Genomic DNA, 14,958 nt, shown 5'->3' with positions numbered 1-14,958 from the left:
ATTCTGGGAATTACCTTTGCTGAGGAATCTGAGATCCTATTTATTGGTAGATTTACACTTTACTAATAAATTGATCATGCTCAGCACTTTGTGCCTCAGTTTACCTTATTTTCATCATAACACTTCTCTCCCTTGTTTACCAGAAAAATCCTTTTGAAGAACTCGATGGTAATGGGTAAGGAAGGGGCAGGCAGAAGGGAAAGAATTTAGAACTCAAAATTTTCTTTTAAAAAAATGTTAAAAATAAATATTTTTAAGAAATCAAAATTTAAGAAAACCCAACGATGTTATGTTGGGAGCATGAAGAAGCACAAAAATAGTGTCCACACTGAGCCCCAGTAGAAGCAGAGCTATAGAAACCCAGGACCCCTGGGTCCCCAAGATCTACCAGCCCCCACTGGCCTTTATATTTTCTTACCTGACAAGGCATTAACCCTCAGGTGCCCACTCCCCACTGAAACCCTCACACACATTGTCAGTGAAACACACACACACACAGCTGAGAGAGCTAGGTGGAGCAGTAAATAGAGTACCAGGCCTGAAGTCAGGAAGACCTGAGTTCAAATCCAGCCTCAGACATCTGCTAGCTGTGTGATCCTGGACAAGTCACTTAACCTTGTCTGCCTCAGTTTCCTTAACTGTAAAATGAGCTGGAGAAGGAAATGGCAAACCTACTCCAATATCTTTGCCAAGAAAACCCCAAATGGGGTCATAAAGAGTAGGACATGACTGAAATGACTGAACACGCGCACACACACATACACACACACACACACACACACACACACACACACACACACACACACGCCCCGTACCTTGAGCTGCAGCACCAGGTCCATGCGATACTTGCACAGGGGGCTGATGTCATTGAGGATCAGGGCGGTGATGATGTCGATGCCATTAGATTCGTGCGTCACAATGCAGGTCTGTGCATGGGTTGGCAGACAGGACAAGGCCTCAGGATAGAGCCACGGCCAGTGCCACGCCTCCCCCGGACCCCAGCCCCCAGCCCCCGCCCCGCCACAGTCAGAGCCCCACAGCCTCTTCCGGGGGCTGGGTCCCACACCTGGTTCTCGTGGCAAGGCCCCTGGCAGTACTCGGTGAGCGTCTCCAGGGTCTGGATGACCAGCCCCACATTGTCCTCATTGATGTAGAGGCCCAGCAGCCCCAGGCCACCCGTGGTGCTGCCACACATGATGTCCAGGAACTGCAGCGTTTCGCACACCAGGTTATAGTTGGTCTTGTTGTTCTGACAGCGGAGGAAGTTCTGAAGGAGAGAAACCAGACATGCCATGCCCAGGGCACACAGATGTGTCCTGGAAGGGACCCAGATAGGGGAGAGGGAGGTGCCCCAGCACATAGAGACCTAGGGGAGATGCCCATGCATGGGCAGCAAGGAGCAGAGTCATGTACCAACAGAAGCCTTGTAAGAATGGTTTTTTTTGGCAATTGGGGTTAAGTGACTTGCCCAGGGTCACACAGCCAGTAAGTGTCAAGTGTTTGGTCTGAGGCCGGATTTGAACTCAGGTCCTCCTGACTTCAGGGCAGGTGCTCTATCCACTGCACCACCTAGCTGCCCCAAGAATACTGTTTTTAAGTGCATGAAATAAAATACAAAGGATTACAAAGGATACTGATTATATTGAAATACAATTATCAAAAAAAAAATTTTAATTCATGGACCACAGTTTACAAACCCCTGAATTAGATAATCTTCAAGGTCACATGACACGAATAGCACACACATATTTATACCAGAAAGGACTTAGCAATGAAGATAACAACTCTGTTTTGATTTTACATGTAGTATTTTACAACATACAACATGCTTTCTTCAGAGTAACACTAAGAGGGGCAAGTATTAGGATACCCATTTTAGAGATGGAGTAACTGAGGGGTACAGGCTCATAGACAGAGCTGGAAGAGAGGAGACCTCAAAGGTCATCTAGTTCTGGGGTCCATGAACTTTTTTTTAAAATATTTTGATAACTGCATGCCAATATAATCAGTCTCCTTTTTAATTTATGTATTTTATTTGATGTGCTTAAAAACATTAATCTTAAAAGGGTTCCATAGGTTTCACCAGACTGCCAATGGGATCCATGACACAAAAAAAGTTAAGGTGTCATCCACCCACCTCATTATTTAGATAAGCAAAGTGAGACTGATAAAGTTAAGTGACTTGCCCAGGGTCATACAGCTCATCAGTGTCAGAGCTGGCACTCAAACCCCCATCCTCTACTCCAAGTCCAGTGATTTTTCCAAGATAACACAAAGTTTCTCTGCCCCCAGGGGGAGCAAAAGTACAAGGAATAAGCATGTGTGTTCCTTCGATGCAGCTGGTGGCACAGTGGATAGAGCACTAGGCCTGGAGTCAGAAAGACCTAAGTTCAAATCTGGCCTCAGATACTTTACTAGCTGTGTGACCCTGGGTAAGTCGCTTAGCCTTGTTTGCCTCAGTTTTCTCAACTGTAAAATGGGGATAATGGTAGCACCTACCTACCTCACAGAGTTGGTACAGTGATCAAATGAGATAATTTTTTCAAAAAGTACTTACTAAGTAAGTGCTTAATAAATGCCTGTTTGCTTCCCTTCCATTGTGAACCAGCAGAGCATGAAGGCGTGCTGTACATCCATTTTTCTCAAATGCCAGTTTATGGGAATGGGAAGTGCGATTTCATTTTCCGCAGCAAACACCCAAGATTGCACAACCCCACGCTGCTGGCTCCTCCCCTGGCAGCCCCACAAGTTCCAGGCCAGGTAAGGGCAGGCGCTCACCTGAAGGTCCCGGTTGTGGTTCTCACACAGCAGCTGCAGGAAGCGAAGGATGGGCTGCATAATCAGCACTGAGGTTCCCATCTCATTGCTCTGCCCACGATCAACCACCTCATGCCCCCTGCGGAAGCTGGCACTCAGGGAGTACCGAGAGGTGGGGCTTGGGAGTGCAAAGGATGCCATGCGCCCTACGGTGGAAGGGAAGGATGAAAGTGAGGACACAGCAGCCCACCTGCGATGGAAACTTTTCTTCCATGCCCCCTACCACCACCCCTTCCTTGATCCCTGACTCTGCCCTGCCCTGAGCCCTCCCATGGTAGCCCCAAGCCCTAACCTTTGCCCTCTGACCTTTGCCTCCAGCATCCCCAGCCTCCCTGTCCTCCCTGGGCTGGCTGCCCAGGTCATTCATGTTCACGGTCACTGTGGACTTGGTCTCTTGCTGGGCCCTTTTCATTCGGTCATGAAGCACCTTAAAGAATTTCTCTGACTTCTTGTCACTCGTCATCAGATTGTAAAAGGATTTCTGCAGGGGCAGGAAAGGAAATTGAGGAAAGATTCAGCGCTGAAGTCTCTCTCCTCCACCCCACCCCCATCCCTTACCCTCCCACTCTCCAACACCCACCCTCGCCACCCCTGCCGAGGGAGCTCTATCCAGACTAAGTAAGTCACACATCTCAAATCACTTAGTTCCTACTGTGTGTTCTGCCCCGTGCAAATGAGACAATATTCATAAAGCACTTGGCATAGTGCCTAGCACATAGTAGGTACTTAATAAATGCTTCTTCCCTTCCCTCCTTACTGTGAACTTTATCAGAGAAAATCAAGACATGACTGTGGGGTCAGAGTTCAGAAGAGGCAAAGACCAACTAAAACCAACTGGTGTGGGGACACGTAAGGCTACCTGGAGAAGGCGGTGGGATTCAAGTGAGACCTTAAAGGATTATTGGCAGGGTTAGACAGGGAGGGAGGAGAGAAGGAGGAGGAGGAGAAGCAGCTAGCATTTTATAGCACCTACTAAGTGCCAGGCACTGTGCTAATAATAACAATAATAATAGTAATAGCAAACATTTATATAATACTTAATATGTACCAGGCACTGTCAAACATCATCTCATTGGGTCCTCACACAACAACCCTAGGAGGTAAGTGCTATTATTATCCCCATTTTACAGTTGAAGAAACTGAGGTAGCCAGAGGTTAAGTGACTTGCCCAGGGTCACTCAGTTACTAAGTATGTGAGGCCAGATTTAAACTCAGGCCTTTCTGAGTCCAGGCCCAGCTTTCTATCTATTGAATCACCTAGTTAACTTAAATGCTAGAACAGGAGTCTGGACTTGATGAGGTAGGAAAAGATAGCCATTGTGATTTCTTGAGCAACCAGGCTACCGCAGTGAATGTCACTGCATCTGAAGTGAATTCACGTGCCGTCCTCAGCTCAGACCTTTATGTGCCATTGCTCTGGTCTAACTCCAAGCCTCAGTCCTGATTTATAGACTGGGGTAGGGAAGGATGGCTTCTTGGATTCAGATAACGATAATACTAGATATGCCCTTGAGACTACTGTGGTTTCTCTAATCTTACTCTATCAACTATCCAAATTTCTCAATCTAGTCTTCAAGGCCTCTCCAAAGTGACCCCTCCTGCCAGACAACTGCATTACCTTAGTTTCATCAGGACAGTGTCATGTAGAAGAAAGAACACTGGCCTTAGAATCAAAATCTTTGGGGTCAAATCTCTGCACAGACACTTAATAGTTGTGTGACCCTGGGCAAGTTGCTTTACTTCTCTGGCCTGGGTCTGTAAAATGGGGGTACTAACACCTGCTAAGCCCCCATCAGCCCCCTTCAAATGGCATCAGGTGCTTGGGAAAAGTAAACATCCCACAAATCTAAGCATGAGGAGAGTACCTAACTTTTCTAATGCCAAGACCAGCTTGCTTTCCTCTATGCCATATAAGAATAAGAAAGTTAAGGGGCAGCTAGGTGGCGCAGTGGATAGAGCTCCGGCCTTGGAGTCAGGAGAACCTGAGTGAAAATCCAGCCCCAGACACCTGACACTTACTAGCTGTGTGACCCGGGGCAAGTCACTTAACCCCAATTGCCTAGCCCCGCCCTGCCCCAATAAGAAAGATAAAAGAGAGAGATGATGAGTTTAAATTAGAGTTAGTAAGAAAAGCCCAGCTTGGTTCCCTTTACCCTCAAGTGATCAATCAGTCAATCAACTAACACTGAATTAAGTGCCTACCACGTACCAGTTACTGGGTATACAAAGCCAAAAATGACTCAAATATGCCCTGAAGGAGCTTATACCCTTATCAGTGATGACTAGGTACTATGAGACCCTTTTTAGGAACAACTTAAAATGTTTACGCTCCTCTTATTTGCCACTTAGGAGGCTAGGGGAGAAACTCCATTCTACAACAAGGCAGGGAAGAAATAAACCCTGGATATAAGTAAGCTACGGTAGGTGAAGTGGAAAGGGAAACAGACCGGTCAGTCCCTGAAAGGATCAGAAGAAAAGACAGGAAGTGAACAGAAAGCCAGCCAGGACCAAAAAGCATCTCCAGGGTCCTACCTGAATGGAGGTCCCAAAGCCCTGCTCCCCTCACGCCTCCAGCCCCCTTCAACAACAGACCTGGATCTCGGTGTTGCCTCCATCCAGCAGGCGAATGGCCAGACCAATGCTCTCCTGGAAGATCTTCTCATTCTTTGTGCTCATGATCAGATCAGACACCAGCTTGGTGGCTCCTTCTTTGTCCAGCCGGCACTGGATGGCTGCGATGTGTGACCAGTCCTGGTCCTGGCCTGGGGGGGAGAGCCAGACCAGGGACAGAGCAAACGGCTCTCTCAAGAACTCAGCAAGTTGGAGAAGGTAGGGAGTAAAAAAAAAAGCAGTCCAGGGGGATCCAGCACCCCTTGATTAGAAGAACAGAGGATACTGGGGGGCCTTTGGGCCTGGGAGAGCAGGGAGGGTTGGGGAAGGGATGGAGCCGGAGTGGGGGGAGTAGGGGAGATTTGGGAAGGGATGGAGCCTGGGGGGGTAGGGGATATGAAAGGTGATCTCCAGGGGCAGGGATGGGGGGAGTCTCAGAACTGGGAGAGCACACCAAGTTGGAAAAGATTTCCAGACTGGGTAATAAGGGGATATTACAGGGGGAATCCCCAGGGCCGTCAAGGCAGGTAAGGATGGTAAAAGCAGGTGAAAGCCACCCTGGGGATGAGACTGAGGTCAGGATGTGAGAATCTGGGGAAGCTGAGTCCTCTCCCCAAACTGAGCCAGAGGCTGGTAGGAAGGATTCTGAGAGAGAGCAGGGGGATTCGGGGTGAAGATCATAGGACCCTATTTAGACCATCTAGTCTAATCCTCTACCCCTCATTTGAAAGTCGAGGATACCAAGGCCCAGAAAGGTTAACAGACTCAAATCCAGTCCTGTGACATCCAATCCAATTCTCTCTCTACTATACCCCACTGCCTCTGGATAGTGTGGTAGTGAGGCCCCACAGGGAGAAGGCAGGACCCCAAGCCATACCTGTGCCCATGGAATCCGGGATGTCCCCCTTGGAGTTCAATTTCCGATTCTGCAGATAATTGTGAAGCAGCATCTTCCGCAGGTTGTTACCCTGAAAGGCAGTGAGTGAGCCCCGACCCGTGCCCATACAGCACTCCCCACAGACCACAGGAGGCCCACACGCTCTCCACCAGCCCCAGTGGTTCCATTTCTCACCAACACCACCGCCCCTACAGGGCCAACCTCCGCCTCCTAACCCCAAGCCCAAAGCTACCTTTGGTGGCTCTGCAAGCCTGTGTGGCATAACGCTAAGACCAGAAAAGCCTTGGAACCAGGATACCCAGGCTTCACTCCCATCTATGCTACTGTGAGCTGTGAGCAAGACCATTTAACATCTCAGAGTGAGCAGAGCCTCAGTTTCCAGTCTCAAAGGCTGTTTGTAACTGCTCTCTACCTCTAGAGAAAGAATTGATGGAATCTGAAGGCAGATCAAAGCATACTATTTTTCACTTTTTTTGTGTGTCTTTTTTCTTTTTGGTCTGTTTTCTCTCACAACATGACTAAGATGGAAATATGTTTTGCATGATTACATATGTATAACCCATATCAAATTGTTTACTGTCTCAGGGAGAAGGTAGGGGAGTGTGGGGGAGAATTTATAACTCAAATTTTTTTTAAAAATGAATGTTAAAATTGTTTTTACAGGTAATTGAAAAAAATAAAATAGTTTAAAAATTTAAAAAAAAAAAGAAAGCAGTCTGTAAATCTCAAAGCTCTAGTCAATGTTTGGTTTTTCTGAGGATCACCCTATGCAGCCCTTCCTTTACCACTGTTAAGAATCACTATATATAATAACAGCAGCCTGTATTTCTGTAATGTTCTAAGATTTACAAATCTTTCCCCAAAACAGCCCGGTAAAAGTATTATTACACCCAATTTATGGGTGAGGAAACTGAGCCTCAGAAAACAGGGGTGTGCTGGAAAGATTTGTATGGTCAGATGCTGAGTAAAGTGAGCAGAACCAGGAGAACATTGTACACAATAACAGCCATGTTGTGCGATGACTAATATTGATAAACTTAACCTTTCTCAGCAATACAAGGATCTAAGACATCTCCAAAGGCCTTGTGATGGAAAATGCTATCCACAAAGAAGAAAGAACTATGGAGTTCGAATGCAGATCGAAGCATACTACTTGCTAATTTTTTTTCTTCTGTGGTGTTTTGTTTCCTCTTTCTGGTGGTTTCTCCTATTGGTTCTAATTCTTACTTATAACATCACTAATGTGAAAATATGTTTAATAGGAATGTATATGCATAGCCTATATCAGACTGTGCGCCGTCTTGGGGAGGGAGGTGAAGAGGGAGGGGGAGAAAAATTTAAAACTCAAAAGCTTATGGAAGTGATTGTTGATAGTTCAAAATAAATTAATTTTAAAAAAAAGAAAACAGAGGGGTGTGTGTGTGTGTGTGTGTGTGTGTGTGTGTGTGTGTGTGTGTGTCTAGGGGAGGGGGATTTGTGAGTTCCCTTTAGGGAACCTCCAGTGTGAAAACTCCTTCCACTAATATAAATAGTTAAATTTTCTCTGAGTTCTTCTCTTAGGGAATTGTTTGAGGCACTGGTAGGTTCAATGCCTGCCCCAGGGTCACACAAAATATATAGTGGTATAGTATCCACTATACCAGGCCATCTCCCTATGTGCACATTACACACGTAGGAAGATTTCCTGGTTGGGGAGAAGGGAGGCGTGTTCCATGTGAAGGAAGCCAGGCTAATGAAGTGCGATAATGAAAGCTAGAGGGAGGTGAAGAGGAGGGACCAGAGGGGTGAGGACCTAAGGAATGCTTTGGACAGGAAGAATAGGAAGTAGGGTTGCTGGCACTTGTAGGGGAAATCAGTTTTTGTTTTTTTTTCCCCTCAAACAGTGATAGCAAGGCCATATGGCAGCCAAATCATATGCTATTAAAAATGAAACAGAGAGATTTAGCCCAGAAATGTGTGCCAGCATACAAGCTAAATTTGAAATATCTGGATGAGTCCCAGCAGGATGGTTGAACAATCCTATACTCTATAAGCTTGCTCTAGCTGCCTTGGTGACACAGCGGATAGAGTGCCCGGCCTCAAGTCAGGAAGATTCATCTTCCTGAGTTCAAATCCAGCCTCAGACACTTACTGGCTGTGTGACCCTGGGCAAGTCACTTCACCCTGTTTGCCTCACTTTCTTCACCTATAAAATGAGCTGGAGAAGGAAATGGCAAACCACTTCAGTATCTTTGCCAAAAAAACCCTAAGTGGGGTCACGAAGAGTCAGACACAAGTGAACAACAATAAGGACCTAACCTCTGTCAAGTTATGTATCAAGGGAAAAGAAAGGGGTGCCCAGGCTAGGCATGGGCTAGTGGCCTGAGAGATACAGAAAGAACTAAATCCCAGCAGCTGAGGAGTACTGCTGAATATAGGGGAGAGGACAGAGCTGGGAGCCAAGAGACCTGGGTTCTGGTATCAGCTCCACCATAGCTCAGTCTGGTGACCTTGGAAAAGTCACTCCTCTACTCTGGGTCTCAGTTTGCCCATCTCTAAAAAGAGGGGCTAGATCAGAGATTTTTTACTTGGGAATTGTGAACTTGTTTCTTAATATTTCAATAACTGCATTTCAACATAACTGGGTTCCTTTATAATCCTATATATTTTATTTTATGCGTTTAAAAATAGCATTCTGTGTGGAAATATAATATGATAGCACACGTATAACCTATATCCGATTGCTTGCTGTCTTGGGGAGGAGATAGGGGAGGGAGAGAGGGAGAAAATTTGAAACTCAAAATCTTATAAAAAATGAATGTTGAAAACTATCTTTACATGTAACTTGGAAAAATAAAATATTATTTACATTAAAAAGGTACATGCATATCTTAAAAAATAATATTCTGAAAACGGGCCCATAGGCTTTCCCAGATTGAATAAAGGGGTCCATGATACCAAAAAAAAAAAAAAAAAAGGTTAAGAAGCATTGCGTTAGATGATCCCTTGCAGCTCTGATATCCTATGTTCCGTGGTGACTATAGGGTAAAAGTGGTAGAAAAAGCCCAAAGGGAGGGAGGGGAGAGGGGAGGGAGGGAGGGGAGAGGGGAGGGAGTACAGCCAGTCTTGGGTCGTTACTCATCAGGTCCCATACTCACCCGATCTCCATACTTCCTCTTCTTGAGCAGCATCTGCTGTAGGGTCCTTAGCACCTTAATACATAACTTTTCCTCGGACTCCATCAGGTCCTTTGTGTGCTGGATCAGCCTGGGCACCAGACCAGGGAAAGGGGGCTCAGACCCCATCCACTCCACCCCCAGAGCTTCCACATGCCTCCGAGCCATTGTCTTCTGGGTCCCTCAAAGTCCTCTCCCCATTCCTGGTAATCTAATCTCATCTGGATAGGAAAACCGTAGAGCTCCCCACACACCCCTAACCCTCTTCCTTCCTCACTCTCCAGAGGTATGGTTGCTCATGTGCTCTGAACACTAGGCCTAGAAGCCCAGTCCCTTCCCTGACCCCTAACACATAGCTCAGGTACCTTGGAGAAGACGCAGTATCCTCTGGGTTCCCTGACCCTTGGTAGAAATGCCCAGTGTCTCCTGACAACTGCCGCTGACTTTCACCTGGTCTGGAATACCTGGTTATTCTCCCCAGGTCTCTCCCTTCCCAATTTCCCTGCACTTTACCCACCCCTAACTGAGCTAAGATAGCTATCCCTATCCCCCAAATGCCTCCACGATGGCTCTCCCGCCCCCCATGTCTCTTCCCTCCGAGGGGTCTCCCATTGCCACAATGGGCCATGATGCTCTGCCCCCTCCCCCCACTGCTGGGTCTCCTCTCACTTGGACAGGAAGCCTCCACTCTCACAGCGCTGGTAGGCATCGCTCCCCTCTAGGAACAGTAACTCAGGCCAGTGTAGCACATCCACCAGCACGGACAACTCAGCCTCCACCAGTGGCTTCAGCCGCTCCTCAAGCGTGGTGATGATGTCCTGGGGAACCCCAGAATCAAGCCAATCAGTGAGGAGAAGGAGCCTGGGACCACAGCCTGAGCCAAGACTGGGGATAGGCAAGGTAGGCATCTCCCCAGAGTGCAGCACCCAGAAGGGGGCACAACAAGGAACACCTTTTCATATTCCTTCTTTTTTCTATCTTTTTTTTGTTTTTTGGTGAGGCAATCAGGGTTAAGTGACTTTCCCAGGGTCACACAGCTAGTAAGTGTCAAGTGTTTGAGGCCAGATTTGAACGCAGGTCCTCCTGACTCTTAAGGCTGGAGCTCTATCCACTGCACCACCTAGCTGCTCCTTCATATTCCTTCTCATAAAAGCCCCAAGTGTCTGCTCCCTGTGACCTGGAAGCACTGCTTCTGCTGTCAAGTTACATGCATTACAGCAGCGGTGCCAAGCTCACAGACCACACACAGGCCATATGTGGCCTGCAAAACTCCCAAAAGTGCAGACAGAACCGGATTAGAATGTAATTGGGAATTGTTTAACAAACTAAATAAAGTACCAATACAATATAGATAATGTTAATTTGTAATCTTCTAGGTCAATATGTGGTTCACTGGTATCAGTTTCTATTTGATTATTTGGGTTTTTTTGTTTGTTTGTTTTGTTTTGGCTAGGCAATGGGGTTAAGTGACTTGCCCAGGGTCACACAGCTAGTAAGTGTTATGTGTCTGAGGGCAGATTTGAACTCAGGTCCTTCTGAATCCAGGGCCAGTGCTCTATCCACTGCACCACCTAGCTGCCCCATCAGTTTCTATTTGAGTTGGACACCACTGCATTCCAGTGAAGGCTCAAGGCCTCCCATGGACAAAAAACATGGAGGGGACACCATTTTCAAACATTACCCAGGGTGTACAAATACCTTGTTCCAGCTGGCAAGACATGACTCCGAGCGTTGGGGAAGATAGACTATAAACTCCTTGAGGGCAGGGTGTTAGACTTTTGTCTTTGTATTCCCAGCCAGCCCCTAGTACCACAATGGGTGGTATACATTAAGAGTTTAATAAAGGTGCCTAATAAAAGCTTGTCGATTGATTGATTTAGGAAGAGAGGAGTACCCCAAAATGATCTTTTTCCCCCACCCCCATCAAAATCTCCATTCCTTCAGTGGCCCACTCTCTGCTACCAATAGAGTAAGGGATAATGAAATTTTCCACGATGTGCCAAGTAATCAGAAACCCATATGTGTGCAGGGGTCATGTGAATGTGTTTTACAACCACAATCATTGATACCATCAAGCCTGTTAGCATCAGAATACTAGTGCACAGGTGGTTAGGCCTACAAATCTGCCAACTCATGGATAATGGCCAATCAGGCAAAAAGTATTTTTGCTAAAAACAAAATAAGGCAGACTATATTTGGCCAACAGGCTACATATACTGGGAGCACGAGCTATAGAGGGAAGCAAGTTATTGGCATGAAAATATTAATGGTTTGATATATATTAACCCTTCCAGACATATCTACATTTTTAAAAAAAGATGCTTATAATTAGAGGCAGCTAGATGGCACAGTGGATACAGCCATCGCTCTGTGGCCTGGAGTCAAGAGGACCTGAGTTCAAATGTGACTTCAGACACTTACTAGGTGTGTGAACCTGGACAAGTCACTTAACCTCTGCCTTGAAGGCAGTTAGGTGGTTCAGCGGACAGAGCAGTGGGCCTAGAGTCTGAAGGACCTGAATTCAAATTCGGTTTCAAATGCTTAGTAGTCATGTGACCTTAAGCAAGTCACGTCACCCTGTTTGCCTCAGTTTCCTCATCTGTAAAATGAGCTGGAGAAGGAAATGGCAAACGACTCCAGTATCTTTGCCAAGAAAACCCCAAAATGGGGTCATGAAGAGTTGGGCACGAGTGAACTACAACAAAAGAAGGTATTGCTAACAGTGGAATTTTCAGCATATGACAGGGTCACAGATCTAGAGACGGAAAGAGCACTGACTTTGGAGAGAGGGGATTGGGTTCAAAACCCAGCTACCTGCAGCTTCTCAATGATGTTCTTGTAGTCCCACTGGTTGGCAGTGGTGGTAACACGAGGGAAGGCACGAGTGGCCGACTTGTAACTTGAAGCGTTACGTTGCATTGCGCAGCTGGCGCTGCTATTGAGGAGGGAGCTGATGTGGGAGTCTAGGTCCATGGGCAGGGAGATGGCTCTGCTCTTGGCTGTAAGACACGGAAGACACAAAGATGCTGCTGGTTGAAGAGCAGATGTAGCTGGTTAGACTTCTCGTGCCGCTGCCCTCTCTCCTGGATGTGGGAGAGTCAGGGCTGGACTCTGAGAAGACTGCCTTGACTTGGGATGGCCAAAGCGGGCTGGGGCAAAACAGGAGAATCCAAGCCAAGTGTTCCATCTGATATCCAAGATCCAAGTTTGCTTGGATCCAAGAAGGCATCGCCCCCCTCTCTCCTGTGTTATAGAGATGTCCCTTCCCTCCTCTCTCATTTCTGCTCTCTTTCTTATCTGTCTGGGACAGGGCATTGATTGAGATGACCTTACCAACCATGGCCAGGGTCCGGATGCAGGCTTCCACTGAGCCCTTGTGATGCTGTTGCAGCCAAGGACACTCCAGCAGCCGCATGCAGGACTGCAGAAGCTGCACTACGATCGTCTGGTGCGTCTGGAAAGGGGGAGGGAGTCATTGGAGGAGACGACAGGTCTCTGGCCACTGCCTCTGCCCAGTATTAGGTGCCCTCCCGGCTCCCAGCTTTGGGAAGTGCTGCACTCCATCACTGGGATACCACTGTCTCCCAACCTCAGCCCCAATCTCTTCCAGGCTAAAATTGCCAAATCCTCTAAAAGGACCACAGAGTTAGAGCTGGAAGGGATCTCAGATGGCATCAAGGACAATAAAGGCAACCCCCTTGTTTCATTCATTCATTCATTCATTCATTCATTCATTCATTCATTCATTGTGAATGAGGAATCAGAACCCAAAGACGTTAAGTGATTTGCCCAGGGTCATCCAGCTTGTAAGTTTCTGAGTCGAGATTCAAACCTAGGTCTTCCAGACGCTGATTCTAGTGCTCTATCCACCACACTATTCTTCCTCTCAACAAATTTATGTCCCTCTCATTCTTCAAATTTATTCTCAAAACTCCGGGAAGTCTTCCCTGATTGACCTCACTCACCCTGGATCATCTCCACTCAACCCCTAGCATTCAGTCTGTGCTTGTGTGCATTGTTGTATGTGGGAGTGTGCCCTGTCTCCCCATCGGACTAGAAGCTTCCTGAGGGCAGGGACTATATCTTGTCCATCAAGTTGGCTCCTTGAGAGTTTTCTCCACCAGGCTGAGGGAAAAGGGTGTGTCTCCTCCTCTCCTTGCACCTCTTCTAACTCACAGTCCAGGGCCCAGCCCAAAGCAGATAGGAATAGTAAGAGTAGGAGCTGACTAACTTCACAAAGTAATACTGTTGCTAAAGGCAACTAGGTGGTGCAGTGGATACAGTGCTGGGCCTGGAGTCAGGAAGACTCCTCCTTCCTGAGTTCAAATTCAGCCTGGGACATTTACTAGCTGTGTGACCCTGGGCAAGTCACTTCACCCTGTTTGCCTCAGTTTCTTCATCTGTAAAATGAGCTACAAACCACATTTTTGCCAAGAAAACCCCAAATAGAGTCACAAAGAGTCAGACACAACTGAAATAATTGAACAACAAACAACAAATGCTGTTGCTATTTCTAAATTCTCAATTCACTTGTCACCCTGCCCAACTTCCCTCTACTCTCCACCCCCCAGCCCCCACTCCCAGCTATGCAGAGATGAAAACTAAGGCTCAGGGGCAGCTAGGTGGTGCAGTGGATAGAGCACCAGCCCTGGAGTCAGGAGGACCTGAGTTCAAATCCAGTCTCAGATTAGACACTTGACACTTACTAGCTGTGTCACTTAACCCCAATTGCCTGGCCCAAAAAAAAAAAAAAGAAAAGAAAACTAAGGCTCAGAAGGATAGCAATGTGCCCAAGGTAACACAGCATCTCAAATCCAGTAGTTTGCTTCCAAGAGGGTAGAAAGAGATGGAGACAAAATAGCAGAGAAAGAGAGATGGAGAGAGGAGAGAGAGGAAGAAGAGAAGGCAGGAGAAAGGAGGAGTAAAAGGGTAGACCGTTCGATCCGTGAGGGCATCCTGTCCAAACCTTTATTTTACAAATGAAGAATCTGAGACTCCAAGAGAGAAGATAACTTTGCAAGGTCAGAGTAGACCACAGAAAGGTCAGGAAGGCTGCTTTCTAGGAATGACACTCACCTGGAGGGAGGTGCTGTTCTCAGAGAAGGGAGAGCTAAAGAAGGCATTGATGGTGTCTAGGACCACTGTCAGAACATACTTCTCCAAGGTCGGGTCAGACATGCGCTTCTCTCGTTTCTTACAGACCTGGGGGTTGGAAAGGAAGGTGAGTATGGATGCAAGAGGAGGACCCCTGCGTGCAGGGACACCAGAGGAAGTGGGCATGGAGTCCCAGAATCCATGTTGCCCCAGGATTAGCCCTCCTCATTTCCCAATGCTGCACTCCATCCCTTCTTGCTCCCCAAATCAAAGGGCTCCAAGATTCCCATGCCAACCTCCTTCCTCAGAGCCAACTTCCCCCAACTCAAGCCAGACACAGCCTCCTACTACAGAGGGAATAGAGAACAAAGAGAGAATCCATCC

At 47.1% G+C, this 14,958-nt stretch overlaps 1 protein-coding gene across 2 annotated transcripts in view; it reads right to left on the bottom strand.

Annotated features, from left to right (window-relative positions):
• The window catches only part of ITPR3 (inositol 1,4,5-trisphosphate receptor type 3), a 127,957-nt gene that overhangs the window by 19,479 nt on the left and 93,520 nt on the right, over positions 1 to 14,958 (bottom strand). For both annotated transcript variants that reach the window (XM_027876434.1, XM_027876435.1), the window contains 11 exons: positions 14,557 to 14,682; positions 12,814 to 12,934; positions 12,295 to 12,479; positions 10,150 to 10,298; positions 9,463 to 9,571; positions 6,305 to 6,395; positions 5,410 to 5,579; positions 3,124 to 3,298; positions 2,779 to 2,963; positions 1,067 to 1,267; positions 816 to 926 (listed from right to left, as the gene is read on the bottom strand). In XM_027876434.1, the coding sequence (XP_027732235.1) occupies positions 816 to 926; positions 1,067 to 1,267; positions 2,779 to 2,963; positions 3,124 to 3,298; positions 5,410 to 5,579; positions 6,305 to 6,395; positions 9,463 to 9,571; positions 10,150 to 10,298; positions 12,295 to 12,479; positions 12,814 to 12,934; positions 14,557 to 14,682 (1,623 nt within the window). The remainder of the gene's footprint in view (positions 1 to 815; positions 927 to 1,066; positions 1,268 to 2,778; positions 2,964 to 3,123; positions 3,299 to 5,409; positions 5,580 to 6,304; positions 6,396 to 9,462; positions 9,572 to 10,149; positions 10,299 to 12,294; positions 12,480 to 12,813; positions 12,935 to 14,556; positions 14,683 to 14,958) is intronic.

This window comes from Vombatus ursinus, unplaced genomic scaffold (assembly GCF_900497805.2).
Source record: "Vombatus ursinus unplaced genomic scaffold, bare-nosed wombat genome assembly UNPS02014811.1, whole genome shotgun sequence".
NCBI lineage: Eukaryota > Metazoa > Chordata > Mammalia > Diprotodontia > Vombatidae > Vombatus > Vombatus ursinus.
This window is presented reverse-complemented; position numbering and strand designations above follow the sequence as displayed.